Consider the following 27,855-nt stretch of genomic DNA (forward strand, 5'->3'; position numbering starts at 1 on the left):
CATGCGCAGAATACAACAGGCCTTAGTAGACCTTAGTGAAATGCTTACTTACGAGCCCCTAACCAACAGTGCAGTTAAAATAAATAAATAAGAAAGAATAAGAAATAAAAGTAACAAGTAATTAAAGAGCAGCGGTAAAATAACAATAGCGAGACTATGTACAGGGGGGTATGTACAAAATAAGTTAAAAAAATAAACAAACAAAAAACACAATTGGATAGAAAGACGTAAAATGTCAACCTTCTTCTCCTGCGCCATCTTGTTTGAATTTGATTCATAATATGATAGCAGTGCTGTAGCCACCTGTACCTGGTCTGTCTCTGAAAAGCTTCAGCATAAATGTCCTCTGATGGACTCTTCAGTTTGGAGTAGTAGACTGTAGATTCAGCTTCCTTGACTGACAGACATGTAAACAGGTGGATGGTTTGGACCAAATGTATCTTCTCAAAACACAACAAAAAATAGCATATAGCCTAAGACAACGTTTTTTGGATTGAACCTACAGTAATACAGTAAGATACATGAAAATATATGTATTTTGAAGTAAGTGGTGCAAATTTCTTTCTTTTCCTGGTCGCTTACCTGAGGCATTCTCTGACTCTCGTCCACTTTCACCACTCTTTCCTCCTCTCAGGTGATTTCTTGCATCTACATGGTTCTCTCTCTCTCTGGGTCTAGAACTTTCTATTTCCCTGGAAAGCCTATAAGCCCATCTGTTATGTTTGTTCCTTATATAATGACAAACCGGGGCGTAGGTTTAACTACTTTTAATGAACATATACTTCAGCTAGAAAACTCCATGTTTAGCCATGCAAGGCATTCTTCAACCACCTGCCCCCCCGCATAGCCTGCTGGGTAACGTAGTCTAAATGTTATTAACACATAACAACACACCATCCAGTATCATAAACTCCTGAATGTTATTTGTGTAGCAATTTCCTTACTCACAAATCCGAAGTGTTTACGATACTATATCAAATCAAATTGAATTTGTCACATGCGCCGAATACAACAGGTGTGGACCTTACAGTGAAATGCTTACTTACAAGCCCTTAACCAACGATGCAGTTTTAAGAAAAATTTGTGTTAAGAAAGACTTTACGAAAATAAACTGATGTAATAAATTAATAAAGAAATAAAGAAATGGAAAAATAACAGTAGCGAGGCTATATACAATGGGGTACCGGTACAGAGTCAATGTGCAGGGGCACAGGTTAGTCAAGGTAATTGAGTTAATATGTACATGTAAATAGAGGTAAAGTGACTATGCAAAGATAATAAACAGAGACAGTAGTAGCAGTGTAAAAATGGGGGCCGGGGGGGGACAAATCAAATAGTCTGGGTAGCCATTTGATTAGCTGTTCAGGAGTCGTATAGCTTGGGCGTAGAAGCTGTTAAGAAGCCTTTTGGACCTAGACTTGGCTCTCCGGTACCGCATGGTAAAAGAGAGAACAGTCTATGTCTAGGGTGGCTGGAGTATTTGGCATTTTTTAGGGCCTTCCTCTGACACCGCCTGGTATAGAGGTCCTGGATGGCAGTAGTTTAAGGCATGTAGTTGGTTTGGATAAATACACTTAGGGTATCAAAGAAGCCAATACATTTTAAAATGTAAAATCTCCCTTAGTCTCTGTAGCTAGTGCCACTCAAATACTAAATAATGCACCTAAACAATGTATAAAGTGATGCCTTCTGTCATTTACAAGTTGCACTTCCTAATTGATTTATCTTTTCCTCGCTCACTCTTTTATAAGAGACATTTCATCATTCCCACTCGCCCTTGCCGAGTGTCAGAAATGAATTTGAGTTATTTGTGATGTGACAATATACACACTGCAAAGGAACCTTGTTATTGTGCCTAAATAAAGATTATCACAAATGATTGACCTATATATGGTACATATATGGTACACCTATATACCTGAAAACACACACCAAACCATGGCATTTGGAAAGTGTTTTGGCTGTCTGGGTTATGGATAATAGATGGTCCTCAAATATGTGGAAATACAAATACTGTATGACATTCACATTCAGTTTAGAATATGTGCTTTACTGTAGGTTTGGTTCGTAAGAAACCAAATGTACCATCTTTTTGTTAAAAGGAAAAACATACTCTGTCATAGATGGGTTATGAGACAATGTCACAAAAACGATGTGTACACTTCAATGGGGCAGAAGTCCGTGTTTTGTTGTGATTCTGGATGGCCAGATAGCAACAATGACAAATTTAAATGTTATATCATACCACTAGATATTTAAACATCAAAGTTAAGAAACTGCTTGTCTCAACCTTGATTCAGTGTCATTTTGATTATGCTGTCGTATTATACTTAGATCACTGTTTGTTTACCCATAGCTTTTTCGCTGGTTAGCTGACATTAGCTGACTTTAGCTGTCTGGCTAGCGAGAGAAGGTCATCTCGATCTAATTCGCTAATCTTAGATATTCTAAATGGATTCTTGTTGGTTCGCCTATGTCCTTTCAACTTGCCGCAGACCAGCTGGGGAGACAACCCTACCAAACGGTCCAAAGTAGCCTATGCTATGGCAATATCTACACCTACTTGGTGTAATCTCCAGATTTGCATAAATATTCAAATGCAGAAGAATATTATAGCTGTTATATGGTCGGATACAGCTCACGAGTCCTTAGTACAGTGGCGACCCGTCATTCATGTTTTGAGCCCCACATTTGTAGCAAAAAATAAATACAAATAAATGTTTTCTTTTTTTTTGGCTTGCCTGTTTTGCATGTTATTTTGGCATTAATACGTGTCACAGATCAGTTTGCAAATAATGTAAAACATAATATATATCATTGAGTTAATGAAGCTACATACAAACATGGTCTCTTTTTTGTTTTCTTGTGTAAGGCAGCTCCAAAATGCAGGTTTTTCAGCCTAGCTCAGTGCTTTCTGTGGTATTTGGGCAAGCCAGCAGAAAATACAGAGCGTTGCACCGTGATTGGCTCAGTGTTCTGTCACTCATGGGGACACAAACATCACCGTGAAGTCTAAGGGTAGACTTAGAAAATTCTAGCCCCTTGAGCGCTGCCGTAGAGTTACATTAGAAGTGCCCATCCAAGAAGGCTCAAGGTCATTGGCCACAGATAAAATGACGTCAAATCACGTTATAGCTACCGTAGCTTTGATTGGACTGATTCATGTCAACATCATCCTTTGAAAAACTTAGCTAGCAAGCAGTCATCATCATGAATCATGTCGACAGTCTACTGGCAAATCCTTTTCAACCCTTGTCATATGAAGAGAAATAATGAAGAGAAATTATAGATAAAACGTATCGGTGCTCATCGGCCATTGGACATAAACATTACACAACAAGTTGGAAATCTCAAATTCAACATTGAGTGGTTTTGAAGGAATAAGTGATAATGGCTGTGTGGTCCCAAATCTGGGATTAAGGGGCTATTTTCAAGTTTAAAATGATAAACATTCAACATTGGCCATGCTGTCAATGAAGCATGATTTCAATTGATTAACAACTGTTAACTCGGAGTCAGGAATAAACGAGCTCTGACTGGGAAAATATGTTTTGAACGGTCATCCAACTCAGAATTGTAAATTCGCCCTCTTTCTAGAGCTACGACCTGAAGATCAATGACGTCATCATGATTCAACCTTGTTTTTTTCCAAGTTCCCAGTTGTTTTGAAAGCACCATAAATCCAGAGAATGGCAGACTTTGATGACAAAATTTGCCCACAAAGGACCGCCGCGCCACCTTCCTGTTTAAGTGAGCACAGCACACCAAGTTGAGTCCAAAAATGTATTGCATGCTGCTGCATAAATGATGTAATATGCCATGGAGATATGTATACTGTAGCTAAGAAAGTAATACTAAGTGTATGTTGTGTAGTAAGATGTTATTAGTCCATGTGCCTCACCCTAATAATTTGGTATATTTACCTCTCTTAATTTCACCTGCTGTTCTGACTTGGTGGTGCACATGTAGCCTATAACCTGTTTTATAGAAATGGAATCATCAAATATTGTAAGAGATTTCATTGTCTGCTTATATGCTCCCTGTATTTATCCTACGGTTCTGACTTGGTGTACAGGGAGAACACTATAAGAACGGCCCATGTTCTGAATTCTGTCACTGTACATTTCAAAAGTGCTAAACAAATAGTTATATTGACTACGTACTTTCTAGCTCGCTCATTAATGTCTTAATAGAATTTACGTATTGCCTCTTATCCACTCGTCATCCTCTTATGCCATAGTTTGTACATCTCAATTGTCATTAGAAACCACATTTGTTTAAGCAAGTCAGCCATATCAGCTCTGAAAAGTACCCAATCGTCATACAGGAGTAAAAGTCAAGATACAATAATAGAAAATTACTCAAGTAAAAGTGAAAGTCACCCAGTAAAATACTACTTGAGAAAAAGTCTACAAGTATTTTGTTTTAAATATACTTAAGTATCGAAAGTAAAAGTATAAATAATTTCAAATCCCTTATATTTGTCACGTCCTGGCCAGTATAAGGGTTAATTGTTATTGTAGTTTGGTCAGGACGTGGCAGAGGGTATTTGTTTTATGTGGTTAGGGGTGGTGTTTTAGTAGAAGGGCGTTTGATTTATTATTTCCGGGGTTTTGGTTTATGGTCTATGTTTATGTATTTCTAGGTGTAGTCTGGTTTGTGTATTTCTATGTTAGGTTGATTGGGGTTTGGGACTCTCAATTGGAGGCAGGTGCTTCCTCGTTGCCTCTGATTGAGAGTCCTATATATGGGTAATTGTTTGGTGTAGGTTTTGTGGGAGATTGTTCCTTGTCTAGCGTGTATGAGCATGAGAAGACTGTTTGGTGATTGTGAGTTTGTTTTGTTGTTTTTTGTGTTCATTTTGAGTTAATAAATGTTCAAAATGAACAAACACAGTCCTGCTGCATTTTGGTCCCCCTTTACCGACGATAACCGTGACAATATTAAGCAAACCAGACGGCATCATTTAAAAAAAAAAACATTTTTACGGATAGCCAAGGGCACACTCCAACACTCAGACATAATTTACAAACAAAGCATGCCAGATCAGAGGAAGGGATGTTCTCTTGATAAGTGAGTGAATTGGATCATTTTCCTGTCCTGCTAAGCATTCAAAATGTAACGAGTACTTTTGGGTGTCAGGGAAAATGTATGGAGTAAAAAGTACATTATTTTCTTCAGGAATGTAAAAGTAAAAGTTGTCAAAAATAAAAATTGTTAAGTAAAGTACAGACACCCCCAAAAATGACTTAAGTAGTACTTTAAAGTATTTTTATTTAACACCACTGATTGTAACAGTGTATTCTCGATTATTCACTACTTGTTCTAATTCCTATTTTACATCAAATGCTCTCAGCCCTCATAAGTTTGTTTCATTCTACAGTATATATATATATATATATATATACATTTTAATAGTAAAAAATTGTATTGTATTTTTTACTATTAAAATGTTTCTTTATTATTCAAAGTATTTTAGAATAAAAAATAGATTTTGGGGGGCATGTAGGCATGTTTTATTTTATTTCTTAATTTTTTATTTAACCTTTCTTTAACTAGGCAAGTCAGTTAAGAACAAATTATTATTTTCAATGACAGCCTACCAAAAGCCAAAAGGCCTCCTGTGGGGACGGGGGCTGGGATTAAAAATACAAATAAATTAAATTAAAATATAGGATGTGGCGGATGAATCAGAATTAGTTGGGTAACATAGATAATTAAGATGTTTTATTTGCATAATATGCTTATTTGAGATACTTGTCATTAGAATGTATCCCTTTGGACTTTGGTGTTGGCAGTTGTACTTTTCCCTTAGCTGGGGCTCAGTTACTTGGGGCCCAGAGAGGGGAGAGGTCAGAATGGAACATTGTCTTCTTATGTGAATGTGTCTTTACCTATTCTTAAACCATGTGAAGGGATAGCGTGATTAATGGGGAACCAATTACTTGTCTCCACAATGTCTGTGCGCAAGTCACTCCCTCCTTTTCCATTTTGTGGGGAGGTGTGTGGCAGTGTCTGGAACCATGTATGTGTGTGTCCTCTTTTAGATCTTGCACTTATCCTGGGATAGTGTATGACCTAGAGGCTCACTCCCCTCAGTGAGCTTGTCCAGGAGTGGGGTCAAGAGGGGGTTTGCTTGAGATGGGAGTATCTAGAGTTGACTATTGATATATGCCATTGGATGAGTTGGTGTTTTTGTACAATGAAGTACCAGGAACGACATTAGAACCTCGTCAAGGGGACCAAACTGAATGATAATTTATAGCGAATGCTATCTGGCTGTGGATACTCCTCTCTCAAGTAAAAGTCTTTCTTTGTGAACAGTCCCTAAATACCTGTGGTTTGTCGTGTCAAAGGGGGGTGGATCTTTGCTATTAAAGATCTCAGTTGCCATTGTGTTGACACTCTCAACGGTTCATTAGTAATGGTGAATCGTTGAAAGTCAAGTGCTAATGCAAAGCTCTTATAATTAAAGATGTAGTTTAAGTATAACTCTGACTGGTGTGTGAAGTTTGTCTCTCCTCATTTGGTAATACAGAAATTAGCAACCACAAGGACAATACACACATTACGACAAGAGAGACAACACTACATAAAGAGGGACCTAAGACCTAACAGACCTAAGACAACAAATGTTAAACCATTGACAGCCATTACAAATAACTATCACACAATAGGGAAGTGGGAGCGAAAGGTTCATGTTGAATGACAACAAAGAGTTTATTGAAGAATCCTTACTGTTGACCAATCACAAATGAAAGGGCGTAAACTTTGGCTCCGGACTTCAGCTTGCCTTCAGAAATGTTTGGTGTGCCCGAACAGCTAAAAATAAACTCACCGAAGTCCAAAACTCACTGTTCAAATAAACCTACCATTAAAATTATAGACTGATAATTTCTTTGTCAGCTGGCAAATGTACAAAATCAGCAGGGGATCAAATACTTTTTTCCCCCACTGTATGGAATCATGTAGTAACCAATATACTGTTAAACATATCAAAATATATTTTATATTTGAGATTCTTCAAAGTAGCCACCCTTTGCCTTGATGACAGCTTTGCACACTCTTGGCATTCTCTTCAAAGTAACCACCCTAGCGGTAAGCCCTTGGCATTAGTAGCCTGTAGTCAGTTGGAATACCAGGTCTGCATCTTACATCATGGTTCCCTGTTTTCAAAAACTGAATCTAAGGCTTTATTTAGAATGATTAAGACAGAAGCTTATACTATATTAATAAAACAAGTGATTTGAACAACAGTGCAGAAAGTGTGGTTTCACATAAATAAAACTATTTTCTAAGTAGTGTGCCTACAACAGGATTCAACCTCATACCCTCCCACCATGAATAGTTAGTTAGTTAGTTCCCTACTCTACTTGCTAAGCTACCGATCAGGTGAACATTTTGGTACAAAATCCTAACTATATTTGTAAGTACGGTGTCCAGAAGAGGTCAGTGTTTGAAAGCAGCTTAGAATCGAAGAAAGCGTCCAAACCACTGAGAAATCAGTGTGATCACGCATTTTGCAACACAAGGTTTGAAAAAGCAAGTGACCAAACAAAGCTTTGGGCGTCATTGATGAAGTATTTCTGATAAAGTGATACAAGCATAAGCACACCGCTTTGAAGGTAGCTGCTTAGCGATTTTGATGCATCCCTCAGAGCTCCAGTTTTAAACGTAACATCACTACTTACCAGTACCACCCATGACTGCGTTTGCAAGTGACCGAGACGTGGTTGTTGCATTCATTCATGTTCAGTTCTGTGGCCTTCACTAAGTGAATATGTTGTCATTGTTTAAGAAAATACATTACATATTTCATAAGGCCTGAAGCTCACATTATGCTGGCTTGCAAAGGGATGTGTAATTCCTATTGAAACCCAGCCAGATGGGGATATACAACAACTGGAATATTTTAGTCACCCACAACCTGCATTCAGAATGACTGACAGTGCTAGGGTTGGGAAGACTAAGATTTGAGACTACCTTAAACATCTAAACTGGAACAACCATTTCAGTAATGGGTGCAATAAGTCCAAGTAACAGATTAGAATAGTTTAGAAAAATGTATGTTATTTATATTTGAGTAGCATAAGATTAATTAATCAATCAATGTACATGAAAAACATACATTTTGAAAAAACTATTAAAATAAAATCCACCTTCAATAGAGCATGCTGGAAAATATGATAATGATGGGCGTGGTTATGGTTCAACTCTGGTTATTAACACCAACACTGGGGCTCTTTTACACCACTGAGTGTTAATTTAACTCTCTACAGTGTTCATTTAACTTTAGAATCAACACTACAAATGTTACACTGAACAATCAACACTAGTTAACACTGGCCAATTTGCTGTGTGCTATGAAAGGGACACATCTGCAAGTTTCCATACATTTCAAGAACCTTTTAGAATTCTGAAGAACTGTAGATGCCATGTCAAGAACGCCACACTTAACTCAAAGGTTCTTTATCAGGCAAAAGTTATCTAAGGAACCTTCAGAGCTAAAGAAGAACCATTTAAGAACCTTTATTTTTTTTCAGTGTAGATTGAACTAGATCACAGCCAGTCTAAACTAGTTTCTATAGACCTGACAGGTAAGGTGTCCATAGGATCATACAGCTGAAACAGCAGATATATGTTCAGGTAGACAAGCTCACCTCAATATGTGGTTTTTGATTACATACCAGCATTGAGACAATTGAAAGGTAGACGACTTTCGAACCAGTTATCTGAACGGTTCACTGAGAATAAAGACCAAAAAGTGTTGACTGTCATGATGTTGACATTTTTGACATGGGGGTGATGCAGGGGCTAAAAATGAGCCAAGGGGAGACCTATGGACCGTGGACCAGTCTCAGGACATCTGCCAGGTAAACTGAGTGTGGTGGTCAAGTGCAAGGCCAGAGCACTCTTTAGTGTTCGAGACGTTTTAGCAAAATGTCAAACAACCTTGGTTTACTGCTGTAAATTATTCCAATAAAATGATGGATCTTTCCAAAAGATAATGCTCAATTTAACTACTACTCCTTTCCACCATTTGGCCCCTCCCTCTCTCCTCCCTCCTCTCTCTGACATCTATCCTCCTCTTGACCTCCTCCCCTCCTCTTGACCTTCTCTCCATATATATAGATCCCCACCTGTGAATCCTCCTTCTCTTTCTCAAATCAGCTTGGTGTTACATGTTGTTGTTGTACCTGACTGTCAATTAGGAGTAAAGGACTAACTGTTTTCTACTGTAAAAGGTAAGTGGGTCGTTCCACCAATTCGGTGCCTTTTGAGAAGTGTAACTTGATAAAAAAATATATATTTCACAAAATGTTAACATTCTGTCATAATATTTTTTTCCCCATCTCAGGTGGTAAAATTAAATAAAAAATAATATACTAAGTGCCAAATAAAGTAACAGGGTTGACGATTTTATCTTAAATCAGCCATGAATCCCCTTGTGACAGGCAGAATTGAAGCTTGTTGTTTGCAACAGGGAGTGGCAATTGAATACAATAAAAGTGTAATTGTTAAAACATTTCTAGCCTGTCTACCTATGGGTAATAGTGTTGGCGTGTTGAGCTTGACCCGCTTAGTTTTCCACCACAAAACAACATAAAATGGCCAAAAAGAGTAGAACCAGCTCACCTGCTTTTACACTATGATTTGACTATTAGATGTTAAATGTTTCTTCAGAAAAAAAATATTTTAAAAGGAACAGTTACCAATTTTGAATTGAGAGTTCAGTTCACACAACAGGGTTGACCTTAAAATGAGGGACAGACATGAAATAAATAATAATTTTCAGAAATTACTTTGTCATGACTACAGTCAAGGCGAAAACTTAGAGAAATGTTTGGGTTAAGTGGGTGCACAGAGGGACATGTCAAAACACTGAATTTGGGCACTTTAGCAAGTCTTTATTCAAATAAAAAAATCTGATTTATTGACTTCTCCATGTGGTATGTATTAAAGCAATAAGAGAAGGAGAGAATGGCCTTTCTAAGGCTGTGTCCCAGATGGCACCCTATTCCCTGTTAAAGAGCACCATTTTAGACCAGGGGCTGTAGGGCTCTGGTCAGGAGTCATGTATTAAACAATCTATGGGGTGACATTTGGGACACAATCTTGGATATGTGAGCGGTTGTTTTCTGGAAGTGTATCAGTTCATTTTGTGTGTTGCTCAGTTGGTAGTACATGGTAGCCTTCCAACGTCAGGGTTGCTGTGGGTTTGATTCCCATGGGGGAATTCAGTACAAAATGTATGCACTGACTACTTTAATTTGCTCTGGTTAAGAGTGTCTGCTAAAACAAATAAAATGTTACAAATATTTTTTAAATGTCAAAGGCACTTCATTTACTATAACAGCCTCTTAAAATTCAATATTGGTGCACAATTTCTACTTGAAATATTGAAGGGATGCAAAAGGCACTCTTTTTGTGTAACGATAAGTATTTACCTTTTACATTTTACAGAACTGTTTAAAATAGGATAGAATAGAGAAAAACAACATTATTGTGGACATGACTGGAATGAGAAGGTCTGTATCTGGTTCAGCTCTGGTCTGTGGGATGGTGCTGACCTGAACGATCTGTCAGTTAGTTTGCTGACAGCTCTCACATTCTAGATTTGATTTGAGTCCCTAGTACATGAGGATAAAAATGTATTTCTTTATGAGTTAAGTCTGATGGTAGAACATCTCTCTGTTTCTGACAATCAATTTCTCTCTCCTCCCAGCCGTTTCAAATAGACTCACCATATGAAAGGATGGCCCCACCCTTGGCAAGATCTGCTCCAGGTGAGCTCAACCATTGGTGGAGCCAGCTTAGGTTCCGCCTCCAGAACAGGAAGGGGTGGAAAGAGACGCTGGATGAAACTTTTTTGCTGCAGAACAAAAGGTGAGTTTCCTATTGGTGAGTTTCCTATTGGTTCCACTTCATTTCAACCCAATAAATCTATGTGATGACATTGAATCCACATGGAAAACTTATTGGATTTGGAAAATGTCATCAACATAAGGGCATTTCGTCTTTTAACCTAAATCCAATGACATGGCGACATTTTTTGTTGATTTCCTGTTGAACTCAACCAAATGTAAATCAAAATTAGACGTTGAACTGATGTCTGTGCCCACTGGAATGTGACATCAGAGCTCAGCATGTGGGAGAAGTCTGAGCTCAGAGATGATAGACAGTTTCCCACTAGTAATTACCAGCTGAAGGGGCGTTCAATTGGATTTTTCCCAGTCGTATGCTGATAATTACGACGTTATGAATGCAGTGTTTGAATTCTAACTGGCAAACACACTCTCTCTCCCATAGGACAAATGACATCCCTCTCTTCTTTGCGGCCAAAGAGAACAGTGCAGGTTGCATTAAGAAACTTCTGGACTGTGCATCCACTAACATCTTTGAGAGAGGTGCTCTGGGGGAGACCGCGCTGCATGTGGCAGTTCTGAATGATAACATGGATGCTGCTTTAGTTCTGATGGACGGAGCACCTGAACTCATCAATGAGCCCATGACCTCTGACCTCTTCCTTGGTACATATACTCTCACACACAATGAACAAACACATACTATAATATCATAAAACTCACACAGATATTAAATCACACAATAATATATTCTCTCTCTGTCGCGCTCAATCAGGCATGACACCTCTCCACATTGCCGTGGTGAATCAGAACGTTAACCTGGTCCGCAGTCTGATTGGTCGTGGGGCAGATGTGGCCACGTCCAGAGTCACAGGCCTGTACTTCAGGAAGAGAAGAGGAGGGCTGCTCTACTATGGTAAGATGACTGTTTGTGGTCTGTAAGGAGAAGAACAATGCATTTTGGGAAATGTGGTTATTTGATTCCGTTTGCTTTACTTTAGGTGAGCACATCCTGGCATTTGCGGCCTGTGTGGGGAATCAGGACATCATCTCCATGGTGATCAACGCAGGAGCCAGCACCAGGGCCCAGGACTCCACTGGTATGAAACGTTCCTCTTTCTTCTCCTCGTCCTCCCCCTCTTCTCTCTTCTCCCTTTTTCAGCAGTTTAATATCTACCTCTCTTCCCCCTAGGTAACACAGTGCTCCACATCCTGGTCCTGCAGCCCAATAAGACTTTAGCATGCCTGGCGTTGGATCTGCTGTTGGTACGTGACGTTGAGCAGGACCAGGCTGTGCCACTGGACATGGTGACCAACTATCGTGGCTTAACGCCCTTCAAACTGGCTGCCAAGGAGGGCAACCTGGTGGTGAGGACAAATAGAGGGATAGAAAGAAGGGGACAGTGGGAGACATGGGAACAGTAAAAAAATAAAAAAAATAATACTTTCTCTCTCCCAGGCTTTCCAGCACCTGGTCAATCGGAGGCGAGTCGTCCAGTGGAACCTGGGACCACTGACCTCTAACCTCTATGACCTCACAGAGATCGACTCCTTGGTCGCCGACGACAACTGCTCTGTGCTGGAGCTCATCGTGGGCAGCCAGAGGAGAGAGGTACAGTACATTACAGTACATTACAGAACACAGTAATATACACTACAGGGAAACTGATGATGAGGATGATCTCTTCCCTCAGGCAAGAAGGATACTGGAAGTGACTCCTGTTAGGCAATTGGTCAGTCTCAAGTGGAACCTCTATGGAAAACACTACTTTAGGTAACAACACATACAGTGGATCATGTTCTGATGTTGTGTTTGAGATGCTGTCATTTGTTTATGTCTAATGTTGTAATGTAATTATTGTATTGTGTACAGGTTGTTGCTGCTGCTGTACCTCCTGTACATTGGGACCTTCACACTGTGTTGTGTGTATCGCCCCCTAAAGGACGCTCCAGAGAATTACACTGTATCTGACATGGACAAAACCATCCGCGTGCAGAAAACTCTGAAGGTGGGGGAGACATGAAGGCGTCTTCATATGACAGCCTGTGCGCAAACCTCAATCAGAGGTGTTCATATGAACCCTTTTTGATCCACGTGCCCTGTTCTCTGTCCCTGTAGGAGAGTTATGTGACCTATGGGGACAACTTGCGTCTGGCAGGAGAGATGATCAGTGTCCTGGGTGCCCTGGTTATTCTGCTACTGGAGGTAAAACATACATCACCCAATAGTTTTACATGTCACTTATATTTACACTGTAGATTAGATCACATTATTGGCTGTCAATATAATCTGTGTTATTCCCAATCCCTAAGATCCCAGATATGCTGAGAGTGGGGGCCAAGCAGTATTTTGGACAGACGGCCCTGGGGGGACCATTCCATGTCATTCTGTAAGTAAACCTTGGTGCCTATGTAGCCTTTATTACCTACCTAGTGATGTTGTTGTGTTTTGTCATGACTATGTAGTATTTATAACCTGTTTCCTCCCCAGTATTGCCTATGCGATCCTGGTGGTGCTGCTGTGTGTGTTCAGGGTCAGTGGGGTACAGGGGGAGACAGTTGTCATGGCTGTGTGTCTGGTGCTGGGCTGGTGCAACGTCATGTTCTTCGCCCGAGGCTTTCAGATGCTGGGGCCTTACGTCATCATGATACAGAAGGTATGTAAGGGAAGCAGACACACACAAGCATTAGCATGACGTTACTGTAGAACATATGGTTTTGCTGTTTTAATTCCCATATTAGACTGTTGTGGTGTTTTGTCTCATTTCGTCCTAGATTATATTTGGAGACCTGACCAAGTTCATGTGGCTGAGCTTCATCGTGCTCATAGGGTTTTCCACCTGTAAGTACATTCTGTTTAAGAGAAACTGTATTAGCAAATCTTGACATTTCAAATAAGCAAATTGCCAACAATTGTATAACATTTTTTAATAAAAATATTTTTATACCCTGGTTATTGTTATCCCTCCCTCCCTCCCTCCCTCCCTCCCTCCCTCCCTCCCTCCCTCCCTCCCTCCCTCCCTCCCTCCCTCCCTCCCTCCCTCCCTCCCTCCCTCCCTCCCTCCCAGCCCTGTGGATGGTGTACATGACTCAGGACCCAGACTCTCTACCTGCGTACCGCTCCTTCCCCATCACTCTGTTCTCCCAGTTTGAGCTGAGTGTGGGTCTGATAGACATGCCAGTGGACCACACCATCACAACGCCCCCCATTGTCCGTGTGCTGCAGTGCACCTTTTCTGTGGCCTACCTACTGCTGCTCAGCCTGCTCACAGCCATGATGAGTGATACACAACGGAGAGTTGCCCAGGAGAGGGACGAGCTCTGGAGGACACAGGTGTGCCACACACACACACACATTTTGACACACACACATGCACACACACGCTCAGGCACACACACTCATAGTCTCTCCTACATCAAATCAAATGTTTACATACTCCATCAAAAAAGCTAATAACCATGATGAAAGTATATTCAGCATCCCAATCAGTGCCATTCTAATGATCCTTATGTCCTTTGTCCCTGCTCACTGTGTGTAGGTGGTGGCCACTACCCTGATGTTGGAGAGGAGGTTGCCCCGCTGCCTGTGGCCCCGCCTGGGGGTGTGTGGCCTGCACTATGGCCTGGGGGAGCGGTGGTACCTCCGGTAAGACAACAACACTTCATCTAACTGGCCTATTACTGTACTCTCTGTCTTAGGTATGGTGGTGTTAACAGTGTTTCCCGATCCCCATCATATACAGGCTTTATATTATAATGACTCTCTTAATGTCTCCATTGCAGGGTTGAGAATCGCAACGACCCACTGGTGCAAAAGGTGCGTCGCTACGTGCAAGACTTCTCTAAGGATGAGGACCAGAGCAAGGAGCGGGAGGAGACGGAGAACACTGACATGTCAAAAGGACCTGGAAACAGGAAGTCCCTGGCATTCTGGCAGATGATTCGCCACAGCGCTCTGGGTTTAGACATGGAACAGGAAGAGGATGACCAGGAAGTAAGATAGATCTGAGGTTTAAGACAGCAAAACAGATCATTATATTGTTATTATATAATATATGTGTTATGCAAGCATGAATGCAAAGGCGTCATACCCATACGGAGCACACACACATTTTGACACACACACATGCAAACACACACTCAGGCACACACATATAGTCTCTCCTACATACTCCATAAAAATACCTGAAAACCATGATGAAAGTGTATACAGCATCCTAATCAGTGCCCCCTCCCCCCATATTCTTCTAGTAAGTGGTTCCTTCCTAGGTGAACCACTGAGCAAAGACATGTGTGAAGACAGTATCATGAGTGGAGGAGGAGAGAGAGTGTCTAGTGACACAGAGTTTCATCTGATTTTAGCTGCCGGTGATGGGCAGGACTGTTGTAAATTAACATTGTTGATTCCTTCTTGACGAATAAATAAAACAAGCATTAAAGAAGTGCACCTTCAGAGGGGATGCTGATGACACTGACGAAGGCTGAAACGTTTGTCTATCTACCCACCCTTGAATGAAATAAATACTGAAAATAAACCTTGAATCTCTTTTTTTAGTGCGGACCAGCTAAACAATTTAGGAATTATATTACATTTTCCTACCGGAACCTGTTCTGAGTGCAGTGGTCTCAATAAGTTTCTCTGTCATACTAGCCACCTAGCAATTTTATAAAGTTTGTTTTAGCTAGCCAGCTAGATGGGTTCCCAATCTCACAACCTCGTAACCTGCTACCCTGTCATTTCAGGCTATCAATTAAGTTAGAATTGCTTTTCTAACTAGCTTAGCTGGCATGCCAGCTGGCAAGGTTGCTAGACTTTAGAAAATAAAAAATTGCTTTAATTCTTGTCTTATGATACAATACACACCACATGGCCAAAAGTATATGGACACCCCTTCAAATTAGTGGATTCGACTATTCCAGCCACACCCGTTGCTGACAGGTTTATAAAATCGAGCACACAGACATACAATCTCCATAGACACAAATTGGCAGTAGAATGGCACATACTGAAGAGCTCAGTGACATTCAATGTGGCACCATCAGAGGATGCCACCTTTTCCAACAAGTCAGTTCATCAAATGTCTGCCCTGCTAGAGCTGCCCTGGTCAAGGAGAACACTACCTGCCAGAATGCATAGTGCCCACTGTAAAGTTTGGTGGAAGAGGAATAATGGTCTGGGGCTTGTTTTTCATGGTTCAGGCTAGGCCCCTTAGTTCCAGTGAAGGGAAATCTTAACGCTACAGCATACAATGACATTCTAGATGATTCTGTGCTTCCAACTTTGTGGCAACAGTTTGGGGAAGTCCCTTTCCTGTTTCCGCAAGACAATGCCCTGTGCACAAATCGAGGTTCACACAGAAATGGTTTGTTGAGATGGTGTGGAAGAACTTGACTGGCCTGCACAGAGCCCTGACCTCAACCCCATCGAACACCTTTGGGATGAATTGGAACACCGACTACGAGCCAGACCTAATCGCCCAACATCAGTGCACTAAAGCTCTTGTGGCTGAATGGAAGCAAGTCCCTGCAGCAATGTTCCAACATCTACTGGAAAACCTTCCCAGCAGCAAAGGAGGGACCAACTCTAAATGAATGCCCCTGATTTTGGAATGAGATGTTCGACGAGCAGGTGTCCACATATTTTAGGTCATGTAGTGTACCAGTGTAGCAGTTGTACTAAACTCCTTAAGCATAAAAGTTCTTAAATAATCAATGTGCATCATTAATTAAAATGACAATTTAACAGGTAAAGAGGCATAATAATTATGGCTCTAGATTGCAGGAAAGAGCTGTTTCTGGTGTTAAAAAAAACGTCATTCTCCGACTTCCGGAGGGGGTTGACCCCCCACCCCTGCATCCTCACGTACTTCTTGCCCCTTCTAAAATAATGGGTGCATGGCGTCACTACATTTACAGTACCAGTCAAAAGTTTGGACACACCTACTCATTCAAGGGTTTTTATATATTTTTGCTATTTTCTACATTGTATAATTATAGTGAAGACATTAAAAATATGAAATAACACATATGTAAACATGCAGTAAGCAAAAAAGTGTTGGTGACTATCTCATGAAGCTGGATGAGGACTATCTCATGAAGCTGGATGAGAGAATGACAAGAGTGTGCAAAGCTGTCATCAAGGCAAAGGGTGAATACTTTAAATAATCTCAAATAAACAGATATTTTGATTTGTTTAACGCTTTTTAGGTTACTACATGATTCCATATGTGTTATTTCATAGTTTTGACGTCTTCTCTACTATTCTACAATGTAGAAAATAGTCAAAATAAAGAAAAACCCTTGGATGAGTAGGTGTGTCCAAACTTTTGACAGGTACTGTATATATGCAGTTACATGTCAAAAACAAAATATTTGTACATGGGTAAGACTGGGTTGAAATGTAGACTAGATTCATTTTAAATTTTCTTGGACCATGTATGTTACTTTATCATTCCAAGTAAAGCACATGAACAATTTTTAAGAGAAGATTTGACGAGACAGTATAATAACTGATTCTTTATTACAGGGACAAATTATATTAAACTTTTGTTTCTTTCAGGATTGTGAATCAGTACTTAAAACTTAATGATTGGTTAATGCACATAATCATTATCACATTCAAAGGCATTAAGAAAACATATAGAAAACATCTCAGCAGAACAAGCAAATGAGTGCAATATACAGTGTTAATCTTTTACATTAGTGCAAATTCTAACTGAAACTGGCAGGCCAACTTGATTGTTCTTCACAAGGCATAACTAACTGTAATGTGATTATATTTACCATCATTGGTTATACCTGGATGTCTAATGAATTATAACAGACTTAGGTCATACAGTGTATAATAATGGTTTAAAAAGGCTATTGATAGAGATGCGTAATCGTGGAATAAAAGGCTATGGAATAGGAGTGAAAGATAGATGGAAGTCTAAAGAGAATCCGTATTGACAGATTTCTTAGTTGGAATATGGCAGTGGCCACCAACCCTGCTGACCTACATGGTGTACAACACTTAAATGATTCAGCTAATCAAGGTGATTCATTGACTAGCTAAATCATGTGTCTTACTGCTGGGCTGTAACAAAAGCATGTACATCGTATAGATCTCCAGGACCAGGGTTGGTGACTACTGGCAGATGGTGAAGTCTGTCCTTTAGTGCCCCCTCTGGCAGATGTAGAAGCTGTACTGGTCACATGATGAGGAGCTCCAGCTTCTCTCAGGAGGATCTCTTCCTGTCAGTAAACCACAATCCCCTTGTCTGTGGGATCCTGACCAGTAACTACCAATGAGAGGAAAGGGAACAGCTCAGTACTGTCCATACTAAAACATTACAATTGTTTTCATTTCTGCCGTCTTGAAGGCCAATAATCATCATCATCATCGGTTGTCTCACCTCTGTCCCAGTGCAGTGTTGTTGACCCAAACCCAGTTCCTGGTTCTCTGTCTCAGGCCGATCCAGTACATCAGGTTTCCCTTCTTCGTTAGAAAGGTCTGGGAGAATACACCGTTTTTATTGGACTATTAGTAACCTTCGTCAATCCAACTGTTGTGCATGATTGTCATACAATTACTGTTGCTTTGCTATCATCATTACATGGTCACTGTTATACAAAGAAGAGAAACAAGAGGTAGAGAGGAGTAACAATTGTAGTAGAACCACCTGCACTGTTTTGTTTGTTATGACGGCCAGATCTGCCCCTCTCTTCTTACACTCGTCCCTGCTCTCGTCCCAGTTCATTCTGTCTCTGGAGAGGAAGTAGCAGGAGCTCTCAAAGTGCAGCCAGCCTTCATCACACATGTGGCAGGCAGGGACTGAAGGAAAGGAAGGAAATTACTCTTCAAGTACAACATGTAGTTCAGTTAATACATGATGTAGGTTCAATTCTTATTATTAGCGTGGTATAAAGTCAAAGAGAAAACACTGTAGTGGTACAATACATCTCAAAGCATTAGATCGATACATTGACAATATGTAGAGCGATATAGTTGAATAGGTTACATTAGACTAACACACTAAGGTAGTGGACTCACCCTGGCTCTGTTGTTGGAAGTATTGTGCTTGGCATGTCTGCAGGCTGCACACCTCAGTGGACTGGAACCTCTCCTCTTTAGCCTCAATCCCTTTTTCAGTCACACTCCCCTTCTCTTTAGCCTCAATCCCTTTTTCAGTCACACTCCCCTTCTCTTTAGCCTCAAACCCTTTTTCAGTCCCATGACAGACTTGAGGCTGGAATGGAACTAGAGAATAATGAAGAAAGAAAGAATAAGAGAATGGAATCATATTACACATTTGTTTTGTTCTTTCTTGCATAGAAGGCTATCTAAACCAACATGCTGGATATTCTATCAAAATAAAATAATTTCATTTTACCAGGCAAGTCAGTTAAGAACAAATTCTTATTTACAATGACGGCCTAGGAACAATGGGTTAACTGCCTTGTTCAAGGGCAGAACGACAGATTTTTACCTTGCCAACTCAGGGATTTGATCTAGCAAGCTTTCGGTTACTGGCCCAACGCTCTAACCACTAGGCTACCTGCCGCCCCTAAAAGGAGTATTGCCTGTTTCTAAATCACTATTCTAGAATAGAATGTCTATGATACTCACATTTGACACAGAGGATGATGATGACGAGCAGTAGAACCAGACAGATGACAGACAGTAGTAAACACACTGTGCGGTACAGACCAACGTTCCCCAGGACCTGCAGGTCTAGACAAGGAAAGAATAGTCTTAAGGGCCATCCACACCAAAGACGAAAACAATAACATTATACACTGAGTGTACAAAGCATTAGGAACACCTTCCTAATATTGAGTTGGACCCCCTTTTGCCCTCAGAACAGCCTGAATTCGTCGGGACATGGACTCTACAAGGCGTTGAAAACATTCTACTGGGATGCTGGCCCATGTTGACTCCAACGCTTCCTACAGTTGTGTCAAGTTGGCTGGATGTCCTTTGGGTGCTGGACCATTCTTGACACACACAGGAAACTGTTGAGCGTGAAAAACCCAGCAGCGTTACAGTTCCAGACACACTCAAACTGGGACGCCTGGCACCTACTACCTACCATACCCCGATCAAAGACACTTAAATGTTTTGACTTCCCCATTCACCCTCTGAATGGCACACATACACAATCAATGTCTCAATTGTCTCAAAGCTTAAAAAACGTTCATAGCTGACAGCCGTTTTGCACGGTTTCCCTGTGGTTTTAGTCATCAATCTAGCAAGAGGTCAATATTTTATTAATGTAATAGTGTTTCCCCCCTAGAAAGCTATGACCTTTGGCAATTCAACCATGAAGGCCTGATTCATGCAGTGTCCTCTGAACAGTTGATGTTGAGATGTGTCTGTTGAACTCTGTGAAGCATTTATTTGGGCTGCAATCTAGGTGCAGTTAACGCTAATGAACGTATCCTCTGCAGCAGAGGTAACTCTGGGTCTTCCTTTCCTGTGGCGGTCCTCATGAGAGCCAGCTCCATCATGGTTTTTGCAACTGCACTTAAAGAAACTTTCAAAGCTCTTGAAATGTTCAGTATTGACTAACCTCCATGTCTTAAAGTAATGATGGACTGTCGTTTCTCTTTGCTTATTTGAGCTGTTTTTGCAATAATTTGGACTTGGTCTTTTACCAAATAGGGCTATCTGCTGTATACCACCCCTACCTTGTCACAACACAATTGATTGGTTCAAACGCATTAAGAAGGAAAGAAATGTATTCCAGGTGACTATCTCATGTCTCCTTGTTCGGGCGGCGTTCGGCGGTCGATGTCACCGGCTTTCTAACCATCGCCGCTCCATTTTTCATTGTTCCATTTGTTTTGTCTTGTTCCCTGCACACCTGGTTTTCATTCCCCAATCACACTACATGTATTTATTCCTCTGTTCCCCCTCATGTCTTTGTGTGAAATTGTTTTGTGTTACGTGTCAGTTTTGACACGCTAGACTGGTGTTCGTTTATTCCGTGTTTTATTCACGAGGTATGTTTATTTGTTTGAACATAATTATTGTGACTGTTTACACGTTTTGCACTTTTGCCATTTGGCTGGAGGTTGACGCAGTGGCGTCCGTCTGTTGGTTTCTCCTGCCTTAATAAAGTGTGCGCCTGTTCACAACTCTCTGCTCTCCTGCACCTGACTCCGCTCCCAGTACGCACACCATTGACAAACACAGCTGATTGGCTCAAAAGCATTCAAAAGGAAAGAAATTCCAAAAATGTACTTTTAACAAGGCACACCTGTTAATTGAAATGCATTCCAGGTGACTACCTCATGAAGCTGGCTGAGAGAATGCCAAGAGTGTGCAAAGCTGTCATCAAGGCAAAGGGTGGCTACTTTGAAGAATCTCAAATATAAAATATATTTTGATTTTTTTTAAACCTTTTTTGGTTACTACATGATTCCATATGTGTTATTTCATAGCTGATGTCTTCACTATTATTCTACAATGTAGAAAATAGTCAAACATAAAGAAAAACCCTTGAATGAGTAGGTGTGTCCAAACTTTTGACTGGTACTGTACTATAGGAAAATATGACCTTATACTGATATGCGCTGTTTGTCATTGATCATCATTCTCCCAAGTCGTCCTATATCAGCAGTGGTGAAAAAAGTACTCAAATATCATACTTGAGTAAAAGTAAAGATACCTTAATAGAAAATGACTATATTAAAAGTGAAAGTTAATCCAGTAAAATACTACCTGAGTAAAAGTCGAAGAGTATTTGGTTATTATTATACTTAAGTATCAAAAGTAAAATAATTAATAATGTCTATTTCCTTATATTATGCAAACCAGACGGCACAATTTGTATTACATTTTTTATTTATGGGTAGCCAGCGGCACACTCCAACATGAATTTACAAATGATGCATTTGTGTTTAGGTAGTCCGCCAGATCAGAGGCAGTAGGGATGACCAGGGATGTTCTCTTGATAAGTGCTTGACTTGGACCATTTTCCTGTCAAAATGTAACAAGTACTTTTGGGTGTCTGAAGTAAAAAGTACATTATTTTCTTTAGGCAAGTTTACTGTGCCCTCCTCTATGAGCAGCCTCTCGCAGCTAGAACCAAGAACGCCTTTTTGATTGTTTGTTGATGTTTTATCGTCGGAGGGACAGGGGAAAAATCGCTCTGAAAGTGACCGCAAACGATAGATAAATCTCGTTATCCACTGTTTTTGTAGTTATCGTTGTAGTGTGAACGCTCCTGATCACTTGAATTAGAATGATTTCAATTGTTTGATGTAATAGTTCGTTATAGGTATCGTTCTTGGACGGCCCTGGCTTTGTTATGTGGCATATGGCACAATCAGACATTTTATAAGCAATCACTACGAGCAACACTTGAAATCCTGCTTACCTTTCCCTTGCTGCTCCTTCACTTCAACCGATAACTTTGCGTTTGCCTCATCTGGTAATTTGGCATTCCCTCCACTTCCTACAATACGGCAAAACTTGATATACATTGCTGCTGTTCCTGACCCACCGACTGCGACTGTAAAGTACTGTGAAGGCTAAATGCACTGTGGTTTTAAAAAACCTCCCTCTCCGTCTCTATAGCAACGTGCCCCTTTTAGATTTATAATTAATTCCTGTAACACAATACTCAGTCTGTCCCAAAATCCTTTTGCTGCAGCTGCTACTCTCTATCTCTGCTGTGTGTGTGATAGAGACAGAGTTCTGAACAACAGTCTGGAGAGATATCTAGTCCTTGGAGAGATATCTAGTCCTTGGAGAGATGTCTAGTCCTTGGAGAGATGTCCATTCAGCCTTGCTGTGTTTCTCAACAATCGATTGGGCTTCCGCTTGGAGGTCTGCTATTGTCATGTCTCAGCCTTGATTGTGAGACAGACAAACAGGTCCTGCCCTGCCAGATGGCTTTCATTATGTTACAAGCTAGATAATATTCTCCCCTAAAATTTGACATTTTGGATCATTGACATTCTGTTTTTGTTATAACAATCTCACCTGTAACATGCAAACTGCAAGCTGCACACCACACACAAGATTAATAGTAGGCTAGACCAAGGAAATGTGTCGTAATCAAAATTCGGAAATGGGAAAACTGTACATTCACTGTAGTACTGACCACTATTTTTCTCACTCACACACGCTCTTTTAGTCTCTCTATATTCCTCTTTTTCCGCTATTCTTCCTCTCTTGCCTATTACATTTAGAAATAATGTTTTTTCCTGTGGCTCAGTTGGTAGATCATGGTGTTTGCAACGCCAGCATGGTGTGTGCAACGCCAGGGTTGTGGGTTCGATTCCCACGGGGGGCCAGTACAAAAACAAAATGCATGAAATGAAATGTATTTATTCACTACTGTAAGTCGCTCTGGATAAGAGCGTCTGCTAAATGACTAAAATGTAAAAATGTAAAATGTTTACATTAATAGGTCATTTTAGACCTCCATTTATTTAGGATTAGTTAGACATATGTAATAATCATGTAATAATATTATAATTATAATCATATTTGGGGTTTAGGCCAGGTATCTGTAAAGCACTTTGTGACATTTGCTTATGTAAAAAGGGATTTATAAAATATATTTAATTGATCAAATTTGATGAATATTATAATAACTGTGCTGTAGCCACCTGTACCTGATGTACCTGGTCTGTCTCTGGCACAGGGCTGGCCAGGAGAAGCTTCAGCATAAATGTCCTCTGATGAACTCTTCAGTTTGGAGTAGACTGTAGATTCAGCTTCCTCGACTGACAGACATGCAGACACAAATAGGTTATGTGGAAGCTTAGGACCAAATTAATCATCTCAGAACACAACAAAAAATAGCATATAGCCTAAGACATTTTTTTTTTTAAGGGATTGAACCTACAGTAAGAGAAATGTAAATATGCTAATGTATTCCGAGGAAAGCGGTGCAAATTTACCCCAGTAGCTCAAGTTTGGTGATGAAGATGTTCCCTTTCTTTACCTGAGGTCTCCAGCATTCTCTGACTCTCATCCACTTCCACCACTTTCCTCCTCTCTGGGGATTTCTTGCATCTCCATGATTCTCTCGTTTTCTGTCTGGGTCTCGAACTTTCTATTTCCCTGGAAAGCCTATAAGCCTGTTCAGCAAAAACTCCAGAAAGTTACTTGTGTAGCAAGTCTCCCATGCACAAACCAAAGATGTCTATTTAAATGATCTCCCTTACGTCTCTGTAGCTAGTGTCACTTGAATGCAAAATAAACAATGTGCAAAGTGATCCCTCCTGTCATTTACAAGTTACAACAAATTTACAACTTCCTCACTGATTTAACTTTGGCTCAATCACTCTTTTTTTTTTTATATAAAAGACGATTCGTCATTCCCACTCGCCATTACTGAGTGTCAGCAATTTATTTGAATTGGGATATTTATGGGAAATGAGACTGACAAAATGAATTGCACAGCATATCCAAATGGAACATCTTAGAACTTCTGCAAAAGACAAATACATGTCTTACATTCACAACTTGAGATGGGATGAGGACAGTTTGTGATGTGACAACACACATGCACACACAAATTTGCTCAAATACAACTTTTTTTTTAAATGACAAACTGCAGAACTAGCAAACCATGCATTTTGAATTTTATTTTCCACAAAAATTAATGATATTAATTTACAAAAAAAATACAATTTGCATTAAATACAAATGACTGGCTGAGAAACAAAATATGGAAATCAAGAGCTTTCCCCTTAACACTCTTCTTTTACTGAAATCTCTTTTTCATTCCCCCTATTTCCAACTACCCCATTATTTTTCCAATTCAGAATGGTTGAGAGTATACTGACACAGAATATGATCACCCCCAAAATACTGAGAAAACTTATACAAATCTTACCAACTAACTCTCCACCCCACCCTCTCTCCTCCCCACAGCCATCTCCTAAATACTTAATAAAGAATAATAGTGGTGAAATATTACAAAGAGCTCTCTCCCATCTCCTGTCTTTCTCTCTCTTTCCTCCTTTTTGTCCCGTCTCAGGCACCGTAGACGCTCTCATTACTGTAGGTCATGTATAGGAACAGGTCCTCTTCATGATGCTCCTGTGAGGGACCAGGGAGGACAGGGACAGGGAGGGAAATAAGGATTTAAAATGGCAAAAGCAGAACTGTTGATAATAACTGAAGTATGTACACTGAATAAAACATGATATTTTAATTGTAATTATTTATAACATAGGCAAAACCCACACAACACAATCTCAATGTAATGGAGTTGTGTCACTGATAGTGAGAGAATTCCTGGCATCTGGATCTGGCGTTAGGGGGTCATGGGGGTAGGATAAAAGGTTGTGTCAGTGTGCGTGTGTGTTTACCTCATAGACAGCAGAGAGAGGAGAACTGGATGGGGGAAGGGAGTTGTTGACGAAAAAGAAGAGAGCCTCCTCAGGTCTCATAGACACACGCTGTCGGATCAGGAAGCACAGTTGACCCACTGAGAGAGAAAAATAGAGAAATGCTCAGGCAGAGACTTACAGAACAAAACTAACACATTATCTAGACTTTCATTTCAAAAGAAGAGGAAGAGTGGCAGAATAGTGGAGAAAATAGGGAAGGTAGAGAGAAGGAAGAGAGGGAAGGGAAGAGGGTGAGAACAAGGTCATGAGTTGGGAGAGAGTTAATAATTGTGAGAAAGACAGACATCTCATCAGTTTTACCTGTGAGGTCAGAGGGCACGAGGTACTTCTTCTTGTCCAGGTCAGGAGCTCTCGACCTGGCAGCCCTCTCCACAATGATCTGGTTTAGGAGGTAACACAGTACTTGGTCAGTAATTACACACTGCACCATCATGTCCCATGCAACTGGAGCCAAGAAACTTGGCATGCAAGGCTAACATCCATGTATTGAACCCTATCTGATCTTAATAACACCTTACTAGCTTCCTTTCCCTTCATCCCTTGCCAGGATCACTTATCAGCTGATAAAAGCGATGGATAGGGTTTTTAGGCCCTGAAAATTCATTCACAATCATATGAGTGTGATGTCCTTTCAGATCAGTGGCCAATGGTCCTTGGAGAAAGGGGTTAAGGAGAGGAAGCTATCCAACACTGGCATTTATTCTGTTCACACTCACCGGTATCTTGTCGGGATGCTTGGCTCGCACCCTCTCACCCTCTGCCCTCCTCACCTCCAGTGGTACAGAGCGCTGGTACTGACTGTCCATCTACAGAGACACACAGGGACGGGCCAACAGTGGTTAACATTTGATAATACATCATATATGGATGCACCGTTGTCATTGCAACACCACTGTATCTGTATATTGTTGTTATTTGCAGTTGTGCATATAATAATGCAAGATAAAATATGTTATTTGATGTTCTTCAAACAACACCTATTCTTATGTGTATAGTCAATTTAAAAATCAAATATACCCTAGCCAGCTCTGACTGTATGTGTGAAGACTGGAGCCACTTATCAGCTGTAAACACCACCCTGTCTTGATATCAAGGTACACATGACCATGATGACATAATGGATCAGGTACACAAAAGCAAACTCGTCAGGGAAAGTCAGGTAGGCTATTTTATGAGGTCTTGACAACTCAATCATTTAAATCATGTAATGTATGTAGACGGGCCTACAATGTTTATAACGTTTCTCTATATTCTTTCAACTTTATAAACGTGATATCCATATATAGTCTTATATTTGCACTTGTTGGTAAACTAAATATTGAGATTGGATATAAAAATGTACAACATAGCCTACATTGCGTGAACACACTGGCTTGCTTTCTAGTGGATACATTAATTAGCTACACAGCTTATTTACAAACATCGTGAGATAGCCACGGTAACGTTAGCTAAAATGTATGATCATAATAGCTACAGGTTGAATTCTGCATAGCCCTGTTTAAATCACAGCCAACTACTGTAGCCTATTGTTGTTGTTTTTCAGACAATGGCAAAGTGGCCACGTCATTATTTGCAGTTTTGGGCTTGGTCAGCTGAGTAGGCGAAGGTTAACGTTAGCTACCTCCAGTAGCTAGTTTACGTTGCAAGCGGATGTTATGGCGAATCCTTATCGCTGGATGAAAAACGTATTCACATGGCATCCAAATGAGAGCAAATACCTGCCAACAAATCTTTCAAAGCCAATGAGCTATTACTGATATTTTTGCGAGATTGAGGAATATGCTGCACGATGTCGAAGCGAAGACAATGAATATTAAACTGTCAGACACTCACCTTCTTTGGAAACACGTAATAAAAACAAATACAAGTGAAAATTCCACGCCAATCGTTCCCACCGACTCTTCACGTAACCAACGCTATCATATAATGAGCACGACGAACAGTAATTTTGTATTAAATTATTTAAACGAAATTTATTCTTAAATAGCCGACTGTTCTAACTAGCTAGCTACTTCTTGCCCCAGAAACAACAACAAATACAGTCACGCCCAATTTGAGTGATTTAGACCAACGAACGTCCTTCGCGCTGATGGACAATATTTTTAACCACTCGGGCAGAGTTGGGAGACGGAGTTTCAGGTTATTTACAATGCTCCCATTGGAGTAATAGTGCTGTTTCCCGCCCCCCTGACTCGGTTTTTGCTTGAATGACGTTTTAGTCAACCAATTCAATTGGTGAAAAACTGGGCCAGGAGCTGTTTCCTCTACGTGCCAGACGTTGCATACAATTTGTCCTGTAAAAAGTACACCTTAAGTCAGGGCTGTAAACGGATCGAAGCGAAAGCAACGCGAACTCTTTCAGTGGAAATTGAGTCCCTAGAGAAAGCAAGAACAAGATGGTTGTCAGGAGTAGTGCAGTATTATCATAAGGAGACGTATACTTGGAAAACAGCGGAGGAATGGAGGGAAAAGAGAGGGAGAGGAGGGTGAGCTTGAGTCGGATAAAAATGGTGGAAAAAAGGGAGATGGTTTGTTAAAGAATGGTAGAAAGTGTAAGCAGAGGGAGCTGAAGACAGCAGGAGAAATGGAAGTGAATGAGGGTGAAGTTATCAGAGACCGAGGTATGCACCAA

At 40.4% G+C, this 27,855-nt stretch overlaps 3 protein-coding genes across 3 annotated transcripts; 1 reads left to right on the plus strand and 2 right to left on the minus strand.

Moving 5' to 3' along the window:
• The first annotated feature begins 9,113 nt into the window (after window positions 1-9,113).
• LOC106576839 (transient receptor potential cation channel subfamily V member 6) lies at window positions 9,114-15,400 on the plus strand. The gene is made up of 16 exons (XM_045700038.2): window positions 9,114-9,245; window positions 10,727-10,887; window positions 11,311-11,531; window positions 11,641-11,781; window positions 11,867-11,965; window positions 12,058-12,233; window positions 12,325-12,477; window positions 12,560-12,639; window positions 12,739-12,874; window positions 12,985-13,071; window positions 13,179-13,255; window positions 13,357-13,522; window positions 13,641-13,707; window positions 13,934-14,199; window positions 14,405-14,511; window positions 14,649-15,400. Exons 2-16 carry the CDS (start codon window positions 10,757-10,759, stop codon window positions 14,866-14,868), a joined length of 2,127 nt encoding a protein of 708 aa, XP_045555994.2. The 5' UTR covers window positions 9,114-9,245; window positions 10,727-10,756; the 3' UTR covers window positions 14,869-15,400.
• A 1,967-nt stretch (window positions 15,401-17,367) lies between these two features.
• On the minus strand, window positions 17,368-22,393 carry c209e (CD209 antigen-like protein E). The gene is made up of 6 exons (NM_001141449.1): window positions 22,229-22,393; window positions 19,474-19,578; window positions 18,898-19,104; window positions 18,527-18,678; window positions 18,260-18,357; window positions 17,368-18,145 (listed from the first exon to the last, which is right to left on the minus strand). The coding sequence occupies exons 1-6, from the start codon at window positions 22,332-22,334 to the stop codon at window positions 18,019-18,021; spliced, it is 795 nt and encodes a 264-aa protein (NP_001134921.1). The 5' UTR covers window positions 22,335-22,393; the 3' UTR covers window positions 17,368-18,018.
• A 2,039-nt stretch (window positions 22,394-24,432) lies between these two features.
• Window positions 24,433-27,331, minus strand: LOC106576832 (gamma-aminobutyric acid receptor-associated protein-like 1). Its single transcript, XM_014154285.3, has 5 exons — window positions 27,057-27,331; window positions 25,940-26,029; window positions 25,524-25,602; window positions 25,182-25,300; window positions 24,433-24,909 (listed from the first exon to the last, which is right to left on the minus strand). The coding sequence occupies exons 2-5, from the start codon at window positions 26,027-26,029 to the stop codon at window positions 24,844-24,846; spliced, it is 354 nt and encodes a 117-aa protein (XP_014009760.1). The 5' UTR covers window positions 27,057-27,331; the 3' UTR covers window positions 24,433-24,843.
• Between the last annotated feature and the right edge of the window lie 524 nt (window positions 27,332-27,855).

This window comes from Salmo salar, chromosome 02 (assembly GCF_965601325.2).
Source record: "Salmo salar chromosome 02, fSalSal1, whole genome shotgun sequence".
In the NCBI taxonomy this organism is placed as follows: Eukaryota; Metazoa; Chordata; class Actinopteri; order Salmoniformes; family Salmonidae; genus Salmo; species Salmo salar.

Bases quoted from the DNA above. Each gene is read 5' to 3' on its own strand.
- LOC106576832 (XM_014154285.3), bottom strand. From the start codon at position 26,029: ATGGACAGTCAGTACCAGCGCTCTGTACCACTGGAGGTGAGGAGGGCA. The intron at 25,603-25,939 runs GTGAGTGTGAAC...CTCCTAAACCAG, and splicing joins AGCATCCCGACAAGATACCG to ATCATTGTGGAGAGGGCTGC. The intron at 24,910-25,181 runs GTAAACACACAC...GGTCCCTCACAG, and splicing joins CTCTCTCTGCTGTCTATGAG to GAGCATCATGAAGAGGACCT.
- c209e (NM_001141449.1), bottom strand. From the start codon at position 22,334: ATGTATATCAAGTTTTGCCGTATTGTAGGAAGTGGAGGGAATGCCAAA. The intron at 19,105-19,473 runs GTGAGTATCATA...ATTATTCTCTAG, and splicing joins CATCATCCTCTGTGTCAAAT to TTCCATTCCAGCCTCAAGTC. The intron at 18,146-18,259 runs GTGAGACAACCG...TCTCATTGGTAG, and splicing joins AACACTGCACTGGGACAGAG to TTACTGGTCAGGATCCCACA.
- LOC106576839 (XM_045700038.2), top strand. From the start codon at position 10,757: ATGGCCCCACCCTTGGCAAGATCTGCTCCAGGTGAGCTCAACCATTGG. The intron at 11,966-12,057 runs GTATGAAACGTT...TCTTCCCCCTAG, and splicing joins CAGGGCCCAGGACTCCACTG to GTAACACAGTGCTCCACATC. The intron at 13,708-13,933 runs GTAAGTACATTC...CCTCCCTCCCAG, and splicing joins GCTCATAGGGTTTTCCACCT to CCCTGTGGATGGTGTACATG.